This window comes from Rhineura floridana, chromosome 16 (genome assembly GCF_030035675.1).
Source record: "Rhineura floridana isolate rRhiFlo1 chromosome 16, rRhiFlo1.hap2, whole genome shotgun sequence".
Lineage (NCBI taxonomy): Eukaryota > Metazoa > Chordata > Lepidosauria > Squamata > Rhineuridae > Rhineura > Rhineura floridana.
This window is the reverse complement of record NC_084495.1, coordinates 10,778,108-10,799,100: the sequence shown is the minus strand read 5'-3', so window position 1 is coordinate 10,799,100 and position 20,993 is coordinate 10,778,108. Positions and strand designations below refer to the sequence as shown.

The following is a 20,993-nucleotide window of genomic DNA, read 5'->3' as shown; positions in this document are numbered from 1 at the left end:
TATTATTTATTTAAGTCAAAAGGACTGACGGAGGGAAGTGTCTTAGTGACTTACTGCGGCTCCTGTGTACATGTTAGCAAAAGCCTGAGGGACCTCAGTATGCTCCAGGGAGTGGGTTGTAATGTCAGACTGTGGTCGCCTTAGTATCCTGTTTCTGTCGCTCTGTTTTTGTAAATAAGTCCATGTTTGTTTTGCATCATTGGTTACCGGTTGGCCGCATCTCATTGTATAAGGATGATCTCAAGTATTTATCCCATCTATAAAACCGGGTTTCTCTGAGATGAGGTTGAGCCTCGCTCCTAGCCATTCTGATTCCCTAAAAAATGCAACACATTCCAGATTCTGAAGAAGATGAAATGCGAACTCTTATCCTTCCTTCTTGAATCCAACCAACATCCTGGTGTGTTTGTGTGTGTGTGTGTGCGGACGCACTGTCCACAAAAAGACTGTTTTTGTAGAGATCTGATAAAGACCTTGCTAAGCTTTGTAACTGTTTTTGTTGTTTGTTGGGTACTCTCATAAGATTTGCACAGTCTCCCCATCCAGCAAAGGTGATCTGCAGAGAGGAGTAAGCTACTGGACAGCATTCACCATTGAAGTAGCTGCATATCCCCAGCTGTGTTGGGAGGTTCCTCTGGGTCCCATTGAACTAGCTGAATGCCTCTTTTGATGCCACTGAGGAGTCACACGCCTATCCAGGCCCACCAATTGTTGCATGGAACTATTTGCCCCCTATGAGACCTGGATCAGGGCCAATCATTTTAACTCTAGACTAGGACAAATTACTTACTAAAAAGAGCAAAACTCCTCACTTGAAGTACCACATTCTAAGCAAATTGGGTCATGGATATTCAATATGAAGGGCGAGGGCAGTGGAAACTGGTCCATTAGAGCAAGTGAGGCACTGCCCCACCAGTTTGCCTTCAGCCAGCCCCCACCTAGCTACCTTCTTACTTACAACCAATCTAGTGGGTGGTAGTGGCTCTCAGCCTGCTCCTCCTCCTTTTCTCATTGTAGTCTTTGTAAAACTCAACAGGGAGGAGGATAGGGACAAAACAAGAATTTGTTGGCTCTGCCTGCCATTGGCTCTGGCTCCACCTACTATTGGGCTCCCTGCCTCCTGCCCAGTCTCAATGGGCACCAGCTTTCACTGGGAGAGGGAAAAGATATTTGATAGCCAATATATGCTTAATGGGAATCCAGCCTGGTATTTTGCTCAAGTTTCAAATTTCCACCATGACATCTTCAGGGGTCTTGAAGCCAAACATCTTATTGCTGCTGATGAACAACCTTTGTAGTTTATTAATAGCTGGGCTGTAGTGATGATGCTTGAAAAGGGTAACGTTTCAATCTGGAAGTTGAATGCTGGCTGGGGCTGATGGAAGTCGTAGTTCAAAAAAGTAACTTCCAAGCTCTGCTCACCTGGCAGGATATTTGCTGTTTGGTTTCTCTGAGGCCACATCTGCATTATACATTCAAAGCAGTATGATACTACTATAAACAGGGCATCCCCCAAAGAATCCTGGGAAACTGAATTACGGGGAATAGAGGTCTCCTAAAAACTCTCTGTCCCTTTACAAACTACAGTTCCCAGGATTATTTGGGGGAAGCGATCACTGTTTAAAGTGGTATCATACTGCTTTAAATGTATAGCACAGATGGGGCCCAAACTTATATTTACAGACCTCAGTGCTGCGATCGAATCATAGTGGTGATTTCACCAGGTAGCAGCATGAGACTTTGAAATGAGCACTAGGAAGGCCTAATTATGCAAAGCAACACCACATCCCAAGATAATTGAAGGCTAAACAAACATAACACAATTTACACATGGGATGTTGGTTGAAAGGGATTGGGGTCAAGTTTAATTGTCTATACATCACCAAGCTGGGTTTAATGATTATATCCTGATTCAACAGTTTTTCCTTCATGGCAGAGAACCCTGGGAAAAATCTGAAGGAGCCAAGGGGTGTTCTCTAACAGAGAATTCTCAAGACCCACACCAAAATTGAATTCCAAGGATTCCTTGGGGGAATCCATTACAGGTATAGTGGTATAATTCTGATTTAAGTTCACAAACTTAAGTTCACGCATAATTTAGGTGTCAGAGGAAGGGTTAGGTTCCCCTTTCTTGCACACACTCTTTCAGGCCAGAACAGGGATCCGAGTCAGGTCTACCAACACTGTGAAAATCAATGGTGGATTTGACCATTGAGCTTCGAAGAGTGAAATCTAAAGGAGACTTCTGTGGAATGGCAATGGTTGATTTTAGCTCTAGCTGCTGGGAAGTGAAAGAAATCTGGAAATGACGACAAGCACTTACCATCACTTATGTTGCAACTGCCATCTCCGAGAGCTGGAGGACATTACTATTCTGATGACAGGTGAGCAACTAGAATATCTAATAGATGTTCCAAGGGCAGGAAATAACCCTTGCATATAAAGAAAATGTATTTCCTGCCTACATGCTGTTATACTGTTCCCTGACATATGTACGTATGGCAAAATAGGTATGTTGCACATTGCAAATGATCATTTTCTAGGTATTTCTTTTCATACATCCATGTAAGTTTTCTTGTGGGAGGGACAGCCCAGATATGTGAAGCAACTCTTAAAAGTTAAGGAGTCACCACGTTAGAATATATGCACATAATATTAATGCTCACTCTCACTCTCACACTCAAGCAAACAAATGCAGTTGAACGGTACCGCACACACTACAGAGCCTAAAACCTCTAGTGACCTTTGATGTCTTTTTTCTTCCAAAATTCTCTTTCTCTGTAGAAAACCCGTCACGTGTTTAGCCTCAATCAGGCTATACCAGGGTAAATGACAGGGCTCGGATTGCATGGGGGCCAGAGGGGGCCCACTTTGGTGATGCCCTACTTAGCTACTATTTACGGAAGGTTACAGGGGTGACCATAATTTGGGAAAATTGAGGAGTGGTGGTCTGGAGAGGAGGATTGCGGATTTCATAAGGCCTTCTCCTCCCCATAATTCAAGCATTGAATGGTGGTTGATATACCACCTAAGCAAAGCATGCTGAAAATACAATGGTTCCAATCTGAGAGAACATGCATGGTGAGACCAGGGTTAACTATGCATATCCTCTTAAAAATCAGCATCACTGAAATCCCCCCAATCAATGCTTGGTGCAGAACAGGGGAGGGGCTACTGAACCCAATGATGGCACATGTGATTGGTGGGACTTTGGAGTGACACTGCGTAACCTTGTCTATTGGTTCAGGCTGAGGAATGGTGCACACCACACCACTGACATGCATAGTTCCCCCATCCAGGTAGGGGTACCAGGTTGGAAGCCTGTTTCTGCCACTGAAAAATCCTGAGCTGGACCAGGGCAATTCATACTGATGAGGTTAAAAAAATAATTAAAACCTGTCCTGGACAAATTGAGGTTTAAAAAGAAAATCCCAACTTGTCAGGAGTGGTCATTGTTTATGTGACACAAACATTGCTTACTGGGTTTATCTTCAGGTTTCCCAATAAAATTGGACAGAGAAGGACCTACATCTCCACTGTTTGATGTTTTGCTGTACATTCCTTTTTTTCTTTGTTTTTGTTTGGAACAGGTTATCTCTTTAGAAAAGAAAAAGAAAAATTGTGTCGTGAAATTCTTCAGTAACTTTGGATTAAGAGATACTTTGGTAAAACAAAAGGGGAAAGTGTTATTTCCTTTGTAAATGTGCTGATGGCACAGATTTATCTCTCTGACTTCAGCGTCCATTTAAAAAAAAAATGAAAATAAAGGTTTTTTTCCCCTCCCCGTTTCCAATATTTATTTTCAATTGTGGTTGAAGCAATAGAACATTGAAATATGGATTGTGCATGACTGTGTCTTGAGTGTAAAAAATAAAAATTGCAGTTTGGAACTTGGACCTAAAGTATTGCAAATAAAAAAAATCTAAATACCAACATACTGTGTCCCATCTGTATACGGGTCTACCATGTATTAGAGAGAGACAGAGAGAGAGAATCAGGGCTGGTTCTAGATTTGAAGGTATCATTGAGGCACATCTTTCAACATTTCACCATAGAGAAGAACATAGGCACGGTGGGGTGGTAGAGAGGTTAGAGTGTTGAACTAGGACGGCAGAGACTTGGGTTCAAACCCACCTTCAACCATGAAGCTAATTGTGTGACCTGGACCAAGCTCTCTCAGCTTAACTACCTCACAAGGTTGTTGTGGGCTCCTTCAAGGAAAGCTGGGATAATCCTTCAAGCAAAATTTAACACTCTGTCTGCACACAAAGGATCAATTGGCCACACAGTCTTCCTGAAAGATGGAGTTGTTTTTTTAATAAGGTTTTCCATTAAATTACACTTGATTTCATGTACTTGAAAGGAAACCAAAGGTGCAAAAGCTGTTTTGGGGGATTCACTGAGCTTTCACTCAGATCCCTCTTTAACAAAGGACAGAGGTGGGGAACCTGTGGCCCCCCAGGTGTTGTTGTTGTCATCATATAGATGGGAGCAGAAGCTCAGCAACATCTGGAGGACAACAGGTTCCTTATCCTGCCTTAGGAAATGCATAGGGGCACAACTGCCCAAGATGGGTGCCTTCACTATTTTGTGAACTGGTGTGGGGAAACCCCGGGGTGGTATTTTTGGGACGGTTTTAACATCCACACCAAGGCTGCATGTCAGGCTTGACTGTGACATCATGGCCTCCATGCCAACTATGCGACTGTCTCAAATTGTCATTGGGCCAATGCATGAGGCAGGTCAAACCCACCTGGGTCTTTGCCCCAGGGCTTTGGTGTGATGGTCTAAAGATGGCGGTGGATGAGAAGTTGAAATAATTGTTTCATGCTCAGTCCATTTCTTAGTGAGGTTTGGTGTTTTGGTGACAGAGATGGTAGTCTGATTAAGATGGAGCACCCTCACTGATTTAGAGAATCTGGGAGATTCAGAATGTTTGGGGGATTTTCCAGATTGGGACCTTCTTTGGGGTTCCCTCCTTCTTATGGAATTACCTTTCCTTGGACCTCAGAGCAGGCATAAGAAGCTGACTTATACTGAATCAGACGATTGTTCCATCTATCCCAGCCTTAAGGGCAGCCCCACATAGAGCACATTACAATAACCCAGTCCTTGATTAATCAGCAAAGGTTCTCCTCACAGAGCTGCAATTTCCTGAGTGATTCAACCCTCTTCCCAGGGAACCTGCTTACTTTTCATACCACTCTGGGAATTGTAGCTCTGTGAGAGGAATAGGAGTCTCCTAACAACTCTCAGCACTCTTAACAAACTACAGTTCCCAGGATTATTTGGGAGGGGTAGAAGCCACAACTGTTAAAGTGGTATCATAGTGGTTTACATGTCTGGTGCAGACATGGCTCTAACATCTGTGTAAGCTTTGTGCAAGCAAATCAGGATGAATGCTCAATAAACCTGTCGTCTGGTGGAGCCCCTAATGTAATCTTGATAAACTGATTGTTTGCGTTATATCATGGATAAATGATTGTTTTTCACTTTAACTTGCATTGGGTTGTTTGAGAAAAGCATCTCCTCAATGTAATAAACAGTAACAATGGCAGAATGAATGAGTGATACTTTTTTTAAATACCAAAAATGAACAGGGTTTTTGAATGGAAAAGAAATTTTGCACACCCTAATATATGAATCCTGCAGATCCTGCTAGCTTAGGTATCACAAGCCGTGTCTGTATTGACCTACTGCTGCAGCATTCTCATGGGGGAAACTCTATCAACCATGCAGACATTACAGGGTCAGGAGGCCCCTTTGGATGAAAGCTGTTAGATAGGAATGCAAACTGCATCTTCAACTCAGGCTTGCAGACCCACCAGCGCACCAATGAGCCGCCAGCAGGAGAGACTCCAGGAGGTCAGCTGCAAGTCAATTCAGATTAACACTTACAAGCCAATTGGGACAAAAATAAAGTTAATCTACTGGCTTGAGCCTCTAAACACAGCAAATCAGAAGTGCTTTTAATGCACGTTGAGGACTATGAATTAATGCAAATATTTAAATCCATGCCCTCATTTTATTGGATTGACTTTCATTATCAAGTCAGGCAGGAAACCTGTGGTGAATGTCAACTAGCTTAAAAGTAAAAATTCCAAATCAGGAGCATTTGAAGGCTCATTTTGTTAGGCAAAAACAAAAAGCAGAAAGTGGCAAGCATCCAAAAACCCAAGAATAAAAAAGGGGAAACCACAAGATGCTGAGAAATGTGGTGTTTATTTTTTTAAAAAGGCCAACGCGTTTTGGCTGCTATGTTGTCTGGCCTTTGTCGGGGGTTGTAAATAAAATTGCAAGGACACACAACATTATTACACATATAACACAAAGTGCATTACAGCATGGAATCATATTCTATATGTAAAAAAAAATTCCACTTACATGGACTGGTCAGCAATATTCTTTTCTAGCAAAATTGCTTGAAATGATAGACAACCACAAAGAAGAATTCACATGAGCATGCTCATGTATCTACATCCCTAAGTCTCTTAATTCCAGTGTAACCAACTAAACATAGGGGAATTACGTGCAACTGAAGAAAAAGAATGTGGATCATCGATATTTGTTAAAATTCATAGGAGAGGAAGAGATTCTAACCCCTCACTGAGACCATCAAGGGTCAACTTTTTTAGTTCCAAAATCCAAGCTATTTCTCTCCTTAATAAAACAATACTTTTTTCCACACTTATTTTTTCTAAAACCCAAACTTAAAATCGCCAAAGGAGTGACATCTTGCAAAATGACATCTTGTAAAATGACATCTTGTAAAATGCTCCACCAAGGGCCCCCCAGATCTCTTGTTTTTGATATTGCTGAGGTGTTCCCCTATACGTCTTTTGACATTCCTTGATGTTTGGCCTATACAAAATTTTGGCAACTGCACTGAATCGCATAAATGAAATTGGCAGTGTTACATGTAGAAAATTGATTCAAAGTGTATTTTTTATGATTGACAGGGTTAACAAACTGTCATCTTACATGTAAAACTGCAATAGGCACAATGGGATGGTGACCGATAGGTGCATTTGTGCCTGGTATGGTGTTGAAAACTGGGTGACTGTTGTCCCTAAAGTCACTTCTAATCAAAATATCCCTCATGTTCCTGGTTCTCTTGAAGGAAATCATAGGTTTCTGATGACATCCAGAAATATGACGTATAACATGCCAATGCCTCTTAATGCTACTGTGTAGTCTATTAGTGACATGATTAAAAGTCAAATTGCAATTCAACCGATTAGAAGCTTCTTTAATTGTTTGTTGCAAAAGGTCAGCGCATCTTGTTAGGGAAGCTTTCCTGAAATTATCCTCAACGATATTGTTGGGATAACCCTTCTTGAATAAATTGTTCAGACTATTGGTTTGTTGTATAAAATCCCTTTCAGACAAACCATTACATTTAATCCTTAAAAACTGACTATATGATTTTATTGTAATTTTATTGTAATACTGTATTTTAATCTTGTTTTGTTCACCGCCCAGAGAGCTATTCGCTATGGGCGGTTTAAAAATGAAATAAATAAATAAATAAATAAAGTTCTGTCATAGTGGTTTAGGGTGGGAGCTATCAACAAGCTCAGCTATTTATAATCACCTCATCCCTTAAAAATCTTTTATACTTAAATGCCTTTAATTCATTGCAGAAGCCTTTAAGTTCTTGATCTAAAGAAGAGAATTTCTGTTCCATTCCTTGGTCATTCTTTTTTTTATATTTATCAATTTGTTCATTAAGAGACTATTTCAGCTGAGAGTCGATTTTAGTGGAGGTGTCTACTACTAAAACCATACGGTCCTGTGAGCATTGGTTAAGAATGGCACACCATTTACCCATGAATTCTTTATTGACTTGAAACATGCCAGGTGCTTTTAACATTCTTAAACCCCTGGGTATACATTGAACACGACAGTATTCTAACAAAGTGGAGGCATGCAATTCACTTCTAATCATCCTCTTATGTTGCTTTATAAGGTTCTCCCAAGCCATATTGTTGTCCTCATTGCTATTATCAAAAATGGAAAAAACACTAACAACATCTTAATAATAAAACATCTTTTTAAAAAAGCTTTAAAAACGTATAAAAAGCAATCCCAACACAGGCACAGACTCGGATAAGGTCTCTACTTAAAAGGCTTGTTGAAAGAGGAAGGTCTTCAGCAGGAACCCAAAAGATTGAAGAGATGGCGCCTGTCTAATATTTAAGGGGAGGGAATTCCAGAGGGTAGGTGCCATAACGCTAAAGGTCCGCTTCCTATGTTGTGCAGAATGGACCTCCTGATGAGATTGCTATCTGCAGGAGGCCCTCACCTGCAGAGCGCAGTGATTGATAAGGGGTGAGATGATATTTCAGGTATCTAAAAGCCGAGCACAGACCACCAACCAGTGGAGGTTGGTCCATTAGGGCAAATGGGGCATTACACCGCTGATCTGAGGCAGCCCCCACCTACCTGCCTACTTGGTTTCATCCAGCCCAGGGGTTAGCACTGCCTGTTGGTTTCTTCTCCCTCCTTAAGTCTTAGTGTTGCCCCTTGTAGAACTCAGCAGGGGGGGATGGGAACAAAACTAGAATTAGTGGTTTGTGGCTGCCATTGTCACTGGCTCCACCTACTGTTGGGCTCCCTGCCTTCTGCCCTACCAGTTTCCATGAGCACCAGCCATCGCTGCTACTAGCCATGTACTTGGGTGCTAAGTCTGAAACTTGGACCTGGTTTCATAATTAAATGCCTGATGAAGACATGGCTCTAGTCTAACATCTGTGTAAGGTTTGTGCAAGCAAACCAGGATAAATGCTCAATAAACATGTTGTCTGGAGGAGCCCTTAGTGTAATATAGATAAACTGATTGTGTTGCTATATATAATGCTTTATCTAAATGTAAATGTACTGCCTTCAAGTCGATTCCGACTTATGGCGACCCTATGAGTAGGGTTTTCATGAGGCTGAGAGGCAGTGACTGGCCCAAGGTCACCCAGTGAGCTTCATGGCTGTGTGTGGATTCAAACCCTGGTCTCCCAGGTCGTAGTCCACCACCTTAACCACTACACCACACTGGCTCTCACATAATGCTTTAGACAGTGGATAAATGATTGTTTTTCACTTTATTGCTATGTTTGTATAACATTTTTATTGTAACTTGCATTGGGTCTGCTTGAGAAAAGCAGTTTCACAGGATTCTTTGGGGGACACCATGACTGTTTGAAGTGGCACGATGAAACTGGTTTGGATGTATAGAGCAGGTGGGGTCTTACTGCAGATGGCTGCCCTCCCACAACTCTGACAAGTGGGAGGGAGAGGGGATCACCTGAAATCAAGGGAAGAGACCTTGAGCAAGTGGAACGCCTGCTGAGCAAGACCTCTCGGCGTGACTTGGGGCAATATTGCTCCTCCCTCTGCAGACCTGTATGGTAGTGTAGTGGCAAATTCAGAAGTGCAGGGTCCCTTCATGTTAATCACAGTCATGCCCCTCCTCATTTTTTTTTTTTGCTGAGAATGAGATCCTTGATAATGCCTAGGAACTAATAAGCATGAAAGAGGAGAGTGTTAGCTACTGAAAAGAGTCTTCTCAGTGTTTGACTCATCTCCTTTGATTGGCTCCAATCCACAAGAAAGGGCAAGGAAGCATGTTAAAGACCCTTCTCTGTGACTAACACACTCCCCTTTCATGATGTTTCGCTTGTAGGATGCTGGGGACATAGGGACCCTGCTCCCAAAAACCTAAAGGGTCTAAGAGCCCCTGAGACCCTGCATGACTACACCCTTGGACTTGTATGACATAGCTACTCTCTAGAGAGAGGTTTTTTGGGGGGGATACAGAGGGCTGCAGAGGTCAGGGAGAGAAGAGAAAGATGAATAGCATCATCTACTTTCAGCTCATGTAACCACCGGATACAACTCAATAGTAAAAGCATATATTTTATTAAGCTCCTGTGGCTGATAACGATTGCCCTCGACGACAGAAGCAAAAGTGCAAGATGGAGAGGTACAACAATCTGCTCTCATATCTAGCCTTCTTTTTCTGTTCACTTTTTACTGTGATGCAATTAAATCTGGCTCAGCTGCAAGGCAGATATATTTGTATAATATTGTTTTATGTTGATTCCTCATAGCTGCAACCTTCCCGCCCCCCCCCACTGCAGAACACGAATGGCAACGTTATGTAGAGCTTTCTGGAACGTTGATCCTCTCATCCTGGGATTCGTCACCCTATATGTCAAATTCAGCTACTGGCTGTCATGGGGATACTGAATACGAGAAAAATAAAAAAAAGTGCTGCCCTTACTATTAGAAGCAATACTCAGGGTAATTGGGAAAGATCATAGCTCAGTGGTAGAGCATCTGCTTTGCATGCAGAAGGTCCAAGGTTTGATCCCCGGCCCCTGCAGATAGGGCTGGGAATGTCCCCTGTCCGAAACCCGAGAGTGTTGATAATATTGAGTTGGGTGGACAATGGTCTCACTCGGTATAAGGCAGCTTCTACTGTTCCTATATAATGCCAATCAGGGCACAGCATTCATACAAAAAGCAAAAGGCAATCCAGCTGCCCAACCGTAGGCTAAATCTCCAATGATCTCAACACATGTGGCCCTCCCCGCTTTCCTCCACATTTTACATCTTGGCCTTGGAAGCTAATCCAGTGTGGCCTATCTCCATGAAACACCATCTTCTAACCAAACAGCTAAAATGCATGGCAACTTGCAAGACTGTAATGGTTTCATGCCAATTGCCGTAGTGAAGCCGGCTCTTGGAACCAGGTCCTGTCTGTTGAGAGAAGATATATATGGAGAAATCTATATGTGTGTGGTGAAAGAGAGGGGAAATGATATATCGGTGGCACAGTGGCTCTCTGTCTCCTTCCGAATCTCTTTATTGAGCCATTTCTTGTTACCCAGGTAGAGCCCAGGCACAACATCCGAAGAAGGCTGTCTTTAAAGCAATTTGTGCCTACATGCAAATCAACGGCTCTGGCTTCATCCCCATGGAGGATGCCAACAAGACTGACTGGGCCCGTCAGCCCTCGGTATTCAGAGTTCCACAAGGTCATCGCTAGAAAGAACCTTGAGGGTGATGTGACCTGGCATCTCCTCTGCTTGGCGCCTCCCTCTGCCCTGGAGTTGGAGCTTCTGAAGTTCTCTGGGATCACCGGGTGATGCTGTCATCAGCACTTGTCCTAGGAATTGGTCGCACAAGATGTTGCTGTGCCAAACCTGAAGAGGTGGGAAGGAAATTAAAAATAATTGCTGCTGGATGGGCTGGTTGTTTCTTCCCCCTCCTTTCCCCCAACTGAAAAGGAACATCTGCAAGAGTTCTCAGTCAGAGGAACTCCCTTCTGCAAACCTCACCTTCTCATATCAATTTGTACCCATTGCACAGATTGGAAAGATGCATCCTTAACACAGCTACGTGCACACGCTGGAGGCTGTGTGCATTTAAATCAATTTAGATGGGCTTTTAACAATAACGATAACAATAATCAGTGGTGTAGTCGTCCAGGGTCCCAGGGGGTCTTAGACCCTTTACTTTTTTGGAAGCAGGGTCCCAGCAGGGTCCCTGTCTCCAGCATCCTATCAGCCAATCAGCATGAAAGTGGAGTGTCTTAACCACTGAGAAGAGTCTTCTAACATGCTTCCTTGTCCTTTCCTGCTGATTGGAGCCAATCAGAGTGAAAAGAGGTGAGTCAGCCACTGAGAAGAGTCTTCTCAGTAGCTGACACTCTCCCCTTTCATGCTTATTGGCTTCTAGGGACATCTGTTGTTGTCGGAGAAGGCATTAACAAGGATCTTGTTCTCAACCCCACAGCAAAAAAGGGGGAGGAGGCGAGGCTATGACTAACATGCAACAGCCCTGCACTTCTGAATTTACCACTAAATGATGATGATGATGATGATGATAATAATAATAATAATAATGCTGCATATGTCTGCTTCAGTGCTTACTCCTCCAAGGAAAAACATAACAATACCTGTATCTTTTATTCCCTTGTGTATGGGGGGAGGGATGCAATTTGGAGGGGAATTGGTGAGAAACAGCACAAGGCGATAGGGTTAAGGAGTGCCTCTTTCTGCAAGGTGGTCTTCCCTCTCAAATGACAACCTCAGAGGATGCAATTCATAATGACAAAAATGTCCCTTGAAAGGATCACAGAACTACTGGAAATGTGTTGCTCCATCCTGAACGACATCCCAAAATGTTTAACCCATTGATTCCCAAACTTTCCCCTCCCCCACGGACTACTTGAAAACTGCTGATGGCCTTGGTGGCCCAATTCATGATTTTGTGCCGGATGCTCTGATTGTAATGTGCTGGGCTAGATGCTGTACGATTTTCAATTGTGTTTTTATTGCTTCTTTCATTTCTTACATATTGTATTTTATTGCTTTACAATTTGTTTTTCATAGAATTCAAATTGTAATACAATAAAATACAAGAAATAAAGGAAGCAATTAAAATACAATTAAAACCAATATGAATATTTAATGCAGTGGATGTATAGTCTCCTGTTTTCAACCACAAATCCACAGACATGCCATGGGCCATGTGAATGAAGCTTGCAGACCACCGGTGGTCCTTGAATTCCTCTCCCGTCCCTACTAAAAGACTTTTACCAACAGATTTCCCGAGTAAAAATATATGCTAACTTTATTTGATCACATGCAGCCTTTGTTTATTTATTTATTTATTCTTTATTTAGACCATTTATATACTGCTTATATTTAAATAAAACCCTAAGCAGTGTACAACATGTCAAAACATCTTAAAACAGCAGATACAAACCCCCCACAATCAATAAAATAAAATTAATTGACCAAAACATCCGCTTTAGTATCAACATATAAACATTGCATATAAAATTAAGCACAAGAAATACAAGGAAAGAACCCATAACAAGCATAGTAGACTAAATAGAATATTCTCTGAGCTTCAAGGGAAAAACGTAATAGATTAAACAAATCAGCTCATTTCTCAATCACAGTATACCAAAAAGCAAAACAGTTAAAACAGCTGCCCCCCTTTATAACAGAACTTCATCTAACTACAGTTGAAAAAAGGTATCATTTAGTTTACACCCTTACAAGATCAGCACATTCATGTTTAAAAATATCAACATTCTAAGCCAACACACTCAAGCTTACTATATTAGCACACCTCAAATCACACTCTATAAGTACTCACATAATTCAACCTCACATCCTAAAAACAGCACACTCATATATCCATACCATGAAAACCACCATGAGAACTGCTCAAATACAGCCAAAAATGCACACACGTATTCTAAATATGTTACACTGGTTTATGTTTTTCCATCCTTCCCTTTCACCTCTCTCTCTCTCTCTCTCTTATGCACACACACACAATGCAGGGCCTTATCTGTATTGGCATTCCACTGGCTTTTTAAGAAACATGTTTATACGGATATTCCCAGAGCTTGGAAAAGTTACTTTTTTGAACTACAACTCCCATCAGCCCAATCCAGTGGCCATGCTGGCTGGGGCTGATGGGAGTTGTAGTTCAAAAAAGTAACTTTTCCACGCTCTGGATATTCCTTTGCTTTCTTGACTGGAGTCTCCTATTTTTATCAACGTGTGGTTTTAATGGGATTGTTCTATTGCATGTATGAATTACGGATGTTCATATTTTAACATTTTAATGGGATTGTTTTATTGTATATTTCACTGGCTGTTGTACTTGTAAACTGATTAGAAGCCTATTGTGGCATTAAGCGGTAAATGACTTAAACAATCTCCACCTAGACATCACACTAAACATGTCTTTTTATTCCTATAAAGTGCACTAAACTAGCCACTTGTAATTTGGAGAAAAAGCAGTCATGGGAGTCCCAATACGGATCAGTGGCCCGCACCAGTTTCCTTCTGAAAAACCTCCCTGACCTGCTGCTTGTCTGCAGGAAACCTTTCAGCAGGAAACTGTGGGAGGGAGGGCACATTCTAGATTAAGCCTTGGTTTTACTCCCCTCCCAAAAAAGAGGCCAGCTCAAGCATATTTTTTAAAAACCATGTTTATTGTAATATGCACGTGAGCCTTAAATATAATAAGCAAATAAATCAATAGACTTCACTTGGACTAGGGACGCCCACAAAACTCACTGAGTGATCTCAGGCCAATTTCAATTTAGTATTGCCTAAAAGGTTGTCGCCTATGGCCATACTGCCCTGAACATGCCTGATCTCTTCTGATCTTGGAAGCAAAGCAGGGTCAGGCCTGATCAGTACTTGGATGGGAGACTGCCCAGGAATACTGGGTGCTGTAGACTTAGAGGAAGGCAATGGTAAACCACCTCTGAATACCTCTTACCATGAAAACCCTATGAATATATCCAAAAAAAGTTTCATAGGGTCGCCATAAGTTGTAATTGACTTGAAGGCATATAACAACAACAAAAGGTTGTCTTAAGGAAAATGTGGGCAGGGGAAAATGCACCGTTAGGCCCCATCAGCACTATACATTATATCCTACCATTTTCAACAGCCCTGGCTTCCCCCAAAGAATCCTGGGAACTGTAGTTTGTTAAGCGTGTTCAGAGTTATTAGGAGAGCCCTATCCCTACCACAGAGCTATGATTCCCAGAGTTGCCTGGGAAGGGGGATTGATTGTTAAACAACTCTGTGTTTACTAGGAGAAATTTGATCTAAAATGCTGAAGAATTTTCTTCAGGACTTTTTAAAAAAAATTCTCCACATTTCGGTAGCAATTGGCGAACTGAATTAAAGATTGGAACAATGTGAAACAGAAACTGACATATCCTTCCATTCCTAGGCACAATGTCTCCAACATCCCAAGCTAACATCACCTGTCCTAGAGCGAGGCCTGAAGGTTCATGAGTTCCTCACCTTGCTAAAGCTAAGCAGGTCTGGATCTCGCCAGTGTCTGGATGGAACATACTTCTTTTTATGCAGGATTTTTTTGATGTCTCAGATTTGATCCTGTACCATTGGCCTTCTGTTTTTTAATCTATGTTTTTGTCATACTGTTTTATGTTGATTTGTACTGTTGTACACCATTCAGAACTTATTTTATAGATAAGCGGTTTAGAAATACTTTTAAATAAAATAAATAAATGCCACCCTGCCAAGAGTTCTATAGAAATGTAACAAAATAAATAAAAAAGGAAAGAAACTGGTGCTAAATAGGTGCAAATGGGAATGTAAGATTGTCTCTTGCCTGGACAATAATTGGATGCTCAGACTTCCTTCGGTAGAAAATGGCTTGCATATTGAACACAGCATTGATGGTGCCCTTCTGTGCGGGAGAGCGAACTGTCCAATTCTCGCACTTGATGATTACATAGGGATTGGCTCCTGAAAAGACAGGGTTATTCCTCTTTCATCACCAGCATTACTCATTTATTGCAGTATAGCCACTTGGCATTACACAAATTCAGCCATATATAGTGTCAAAGTAACATAAAGCACTCTCCAAGTAAACGGTTCTGCAAGCATGAGGATTTGCTGCTGTGCAATAGAAGTTCACCCTTTCCTCTCCCATGCACCTCCCGCATGTTCCCTAAATCTGTTCCAGGTTTCCCACTAACTCTCCGGAGCAGATGTATAGGATATCCAGGGAGCACATGAGCTGAGGACAGGGCAGGGCAGTTTCACTGCACTGCTAAAAGTCCTTGCACTAGCGGAACTGTTTCACTGCATATCGCCCATAGAAATAAAATGCCACAAGTTTTACAGAAGAAAAAAAATTAAACTACTTAGAGAGTCTGTATTTTAAACAGTATAGAAATCTAATACAATTTATCATTATCATTATTATTATTATTTCCCACAGCTCAAGCTAGATATCCCAAAACATCTGATAAATATACAATACAGCAGCTGTGAAAAAGGTGAATTCCATGCCAGGGATCATTCAGAAAGGAACTGAAAATAAAACTGCCAATATCATAATGGCATTATACAAAACTAAGGTACGACCGCACTTGGAGTACTGTGTACCGTTTTGGTTGCCTCACCTCAAAAAGGTCACTGTATATATTTTGAACCTCAAAAAAACTTAACTTGTACACCTGAAGTACAGCAATAGCTTGGCACTCTTAGTGGGAGCATTAATTATCGTGGAGATGCAGAAGAAAAAGAAAAATGTTATCTTACCGCCTCATAGGTTTTTTTTTTAAAGCTGTTTTTAGTTCATCTGTACAAGAAAAAGGTTTTTTAGGTTCAAGAAATGTACAAGTATTCACAGCTCCTGCTGAAACAATTTCAACTCCAAATTGTGTTGAGCTAAATAAACATCTTATTCCAGGAAGTCTGTCTCCTCTCCGGTCTATTTATATTGGGCAGTTTGAACGCTGATTCAACAGGCTTCCTTACACAAACCTCTCTCTCTGGACCTGGTCAATTTGAAGGACTGTCTGCACCCATATCAAGCTGTTCACATGTTAAGATCAACAACAGAGGCTCTCCTGTTTGCTGGCCTACAAGGAAGAGGCCCTTTTCTGTGGTGTCTCCAAGGCTCTGGAACACATTACCATCTAAACCCCAGAAGGCTACGACACTCCAGTGTTTTCACATTCATACACAGGATCATCAGTCTAGCTAACCCAAAAAGGGGTAAATCACACCAAACAGAGAAAATGGTAGTGAAATGTCAGCAGCTGGGGGGGGAGACAGGGGACAGAGAACAGTAATGCTGAAGAAGCTGAATATTCCGATGATGGGATTCTGGGGAGAAATTGATCTCCCACGGAAATTGTAAGGTTTTTTTGGCCTGACAATCAACACTGGCAAATTATTCAGAACAGCCCTACTAGGCACTCAAGACCATTTTTGCTGTTCACTGACGACAAGCACCAGCTATAAAACTAAGTAACAGACTTTTAAGTACTCCTGTGCTCCGCGTGGCTTGCCACTTGCAAATCCCACACCCAGCATTTGGCAGTCAGAGAAGCTTGTTTTATTGATCTGTCACCGCTGTAGAAGGAACTGAGAAGCAATCAGTCGTTTCTCACTTGCTTCTTCAGGGAATGTCAAAAGAAAAATGCTCTGTGTGTTTTTCAGGGTGAGGCGAAAGGAAGGCTCCAAAAATAACAGTTTGACGAGCTGAGCTGAGAAAATGCTGGCGGATTTTAAGTCCCAAGTAATAAATAATAAATAATAGAAATAGCATGTGAATGGCCTCTGTCCCCTAATTATTGCCTCAACACCTGATTTATGGGGGTGCTGATTGCTTCTGCACACTGTTATTGCTTAGCATTGGAATCTAGAGAGCTGAAAGCACAGGCTTTGTGATATTATTTAGAAGAAGCTGGAAAAGAAGTTTCAACTCTGTCTGTACTCAGAAACAGCCTTCGGGAAGAGTTATTCAGTTAATCAAAACAATGCAGCTTGTCCCACGCTTCTGCTCTGCCAGGTGGGATTGTTTATGGCTTTCTCAAGCTTTGAAGGGATGATGAGCTAATTGGCTTATGACTGTTCTCACTTGGCTAATGTAAACAAGTAGCCTGATAGTCAAAACAAACAATCCACCTTGAGAGTGCAGCTGCATTCTCAGTCCAAGATGTCACAAGGACAGGATCAGGAGAGATCACTTGATGGTTAAACCAGCTACCTGGATGATGGGAAGATCTAATAGGTGTAAGGTGCTGTTGGGAGGTTTCTAGCCAGTGATGAGCGTAAGATGGGAGGGGGAGGCAGAGCCTGATAGCTATTTAGTTTCATTTTAGCTGTTTGCAAATGCTGCCGCAATAAACCTTAAATTTCTTCACACCAGCAGTGTTCATTGCCTTTTGTAATTCTGAACTTAATTTGTCTTGTGCTTGGCAAAGGGCTAGGCATTTGATGTTGCAAACAGTAAAAAGGTAAAGGTGTCCCCGCACTTGTCGTGCGAGTCGTTTCCGACTCTTAGGGTGCTGTCTTGCAACGTTTACTAGGCAGAACATATATATGGGGTGGGATTGCCAGTTCCTTCCCTGGCCTTTCTTTACCCCCCAGCATATGCCGGGCACTCATTTTACCGATCACGGATGGATGGAAGGCTGAGTGGACCTCGACCCCTTTTACCAGAGATTCGACTTCCTCCTTCTGTTGGAATCGAACTCCGGCCGTGAGCAGAGCTTTCGTCTGCATTACCGCCATGTTCCCTCCCCCTTTGGGGAAGGAATGTAGGGAGCACCTGCTTTGCATGCAGAAGATCCAAAGTTCAATCCCTGGCATCTCCAGATAGGGCTCAGAGAGACTCCTGTCTGAAATCCTGGTGAGGTGCTGCCAGTCAGTGTAGACAGTACTAAGCTGGATGGACCAAGGTGTAAGGCAGCTGCCTTTGTTCCTATGAACAAACTATGTTGTCAGTTGGTGGATTTTAATAAATTCATAAAAATATAATATAGGCCAGCTAGCCTCTTTGATTACTTTCAAATGTACAAATACAAATATTTCATTTATTTTTAATCATTTGTTCAGTATGAAATTACATAAATGTTACTGCAGATATATGTTTATATTTACAAAAGTTAATAAAAGTATTTTGAATATACTGTATATAATGTACATTCTTCACAATTATTGTTTGTATCTCCAGGCATTATTGTTCTTTGGAATAAATTAAGTTTGTAGATTATTTTGTTGTGATTGTGTCATGACTGTTGGAGAAGATGTTTGTAGATTGGGGTATGTTTTCCTTGATGCACTCACCAGCTCAGATTATTTTATGTTTTGAAAAAAGCTTTGCATTGTATGTGATTTTTGCATTTGTATTTTCACAGTGTGATGTCATAGGGCATCCCAGAAAGTGCAGCTGCAGGATGCTGCAGAGTTTGCCTTGTGCCCCTGTCAGTGCCACTTTCTTTTTTAAAAGAAAAGTTTTAAAAGTAGGTTTGACACGCCACTTGTTGCTGAACTACAACTCCCATAATCCTTGGCCTCTGGCTATGCTTGATAGGGCTGACGGGAGTTGCAGTTCAGGGCCAAAAGTTCCTCACTCTTTTTTAAAAAGAAGAAAATCAGAAAACCCATGGCCACCTCATAAAGCTAAGTGAGGTAACAGCAAACACTCAAGAATTTTGGAGAATTCACCCCCTCCAGCTGATGATCTTTCTAGACAGTTTCATTTTGTCCCCACCCACCAAATAGATGACTGAAAAAGATTTTTTAAAATTTCCAGCACAGATCTAGTTTCAAATAACCAAAGGCAGAGCACAGTTAACAAGCAGGCAGCAGAGGGCGCTGGTTGACTTTCAAGTGAATATCTGCTTTTCATGCACATTGACAGTTTACAAGGAGCCTGCGATCTTCACCAAGAGTAGATGCAGATAGACAATCAGCGTGTGCTTCTTCAGTAGGACAATACAAGCAGCACAGACAGCTCTCCTCCCACTCACATTTACAATGCGCACACATTCAAATGGCTAACCCCAGAACAGGAAGTGTATGCCAGTCTTTGAACAATTCAGATGCATGTGACCATCACATTTATTACATGAAAACCATGTAAATGGGAGTGAATCCATGCAGATAGGCCAAAGTGGTTAGTCATGTGGCAAAGGCCCCATTGGGTCATCATGAAACAAACTTTCCATTGCCTGGAGCTGAGTACTGAAAGGTCCTTAAAACAGACCGTGGATGGGTGTGTATCAACTTTAGCTATCTAAAGTTCAGATTGCAACATTTGGATATTGGCTGCATTCAAAGGTTTTTATTTCCTTTCAGCTCCGCGCTATTCACCAAGTCGACAGGGACCGATATTCCCAAGAACATTAAATCTTCCTTATATCATGGGTCCCCTTCTAAATCTTAGCTCCCCAGCTCTTTTTATATGACAGCAGAGGGTTTCCATAAATTAAGAGAAATTGAATTTTAACATTCAAGGCATTTGAACAATTTACTGACGCAAGAGAAAAATGACAAAAGACTTTTGGACTAACCCTTGGCACTTACCGCCATGTCTGTCTTGACTCTGGAGCCCCTCCACTGAGTGGATTTTAATTTGGGACACCCTCCGAGGGATACCACATAGGATGTCCAAGCACATTAGCTTGGGTTTATGCAGTGTCAGCTCCCTGAAATATCAAGATCAAACAGGTTGACATGACTGATGGATGAATGCTAGATACTATATTGAATATTGAACTTTACCTCCATTAGCAGAAGCAGCTACAAGGATGATGAATAATGAATAATACAGTGTTGGGGATGATTAATTTCAATGCATTTCAAATTAAAAAGAAATCAGAGCAGTGAAATGACAGTAGCTGCACACAGGCCAAATGCATGATAGTTGAGTGTAGCCTCCCTCTGAGAAGGTGAGAAATTGGTACAGCGCTATTTGAAGCCCTCATGCCAACACTCCCCACTGAAGAGTGTCATGATGATCATCTTCCTTGCTCCCTTTGTCTGAGGCAGCTGCATCTACTTTTCTCTTTCAAATATCTGGAAAATATGCATAATCCTGCAAAACAGTGGGGGAGAAGGAGGAAACTGTAAGCAGCCGGTACCTGAGTTCTGATGGCACATCTGTGAACAGCCTCAGAATAAACTCAGCTTCAATGGCAGGTCTGAAGGTGGTTGGGATCAGGACATACCGGCCTTGCTTGAGAAGCACCTTCAAAAATATTGTGCGATTGTCAATGTATGTGGATGTTGCCACCTTCTCTTGTATGGTCAACGTATGCATTCGATATTCTCTGTTGTTCTCCACCTACGGTTAGGGATCAGATATAGACTTGTTCTTTACTCACATGCTGCCTTGGCTAGGCACACACTGTTTCGACATCTGTTAGGTTTCTGCATTTGGGTTGGATTGCATCTAGCTATCGAAAGCAGCATTACAGTGAGGTACAGAGCATATGGTGGACCTTCCAAATTAGAATAAACAGGAAGATAGATTTGGATGCTTTATGGCAGAGGTGACAAGCCTTCAGCCTTGTCAAACCTATTTTGTGTTTTTACTTGAACACCAAGGGGTATAGTTGTCTGGGGGCTCAGGGGGTCTTAGACCCTTTACATTTTTAGGAGCAGGGTCCCAGCAGGGTCCTT

The 20,993-nt window shown here is 41.9% G+C and overlaps 1 protein-coding gene and 1 pseudogene across 3 annotated transcripts in view; one reads left to right on the top strand and one right to left on the bottom strand.

Moving 5' to 3' along the window:
• Positions 1–7,711: 7,711 nt before the first annotated feature.
• The window catches only part of CAPN6 (calpain 6), a 68,582-nt gene continuing 55,300 nt past the window's right edge, over positions 7,712–20,993 (bottom strand). The window contains exons 10-13 of one of the 3 annotated variants that reach the window (XM_061599114.1): positions 20,453–20,559; positions 19,896–20,017; positions 15,178–15,314; positions 7,712–11,201 (exon numbers count right to left, since the gene is read on the bottom strand). In XM_061599114.1, the coding sequence (XP_061455098.1) occupies positions 11,019–11,201; positions 15,178–15,314; positions 19,896–20,017; positions 20,453–20,559 (549 nt within the window). In that variant the 3' untranslated portion in view covers positions 7,712–11,018. Of the gene's footprint in view, positions 11,202–15,177; positions 15,315–19,895; positions 20,018–20,452; positions 20,656–20,993 lie in introns of all 3 variants that reach the window. The other 2 variants (XM_061599113.1, XM_061599112.1) reach the window with 2 other exon arrangements.
• LOC133371571 (5S ribosomal RNA) lies at positions 14,151–14,269 on the top strand (annotated as a pseudogene).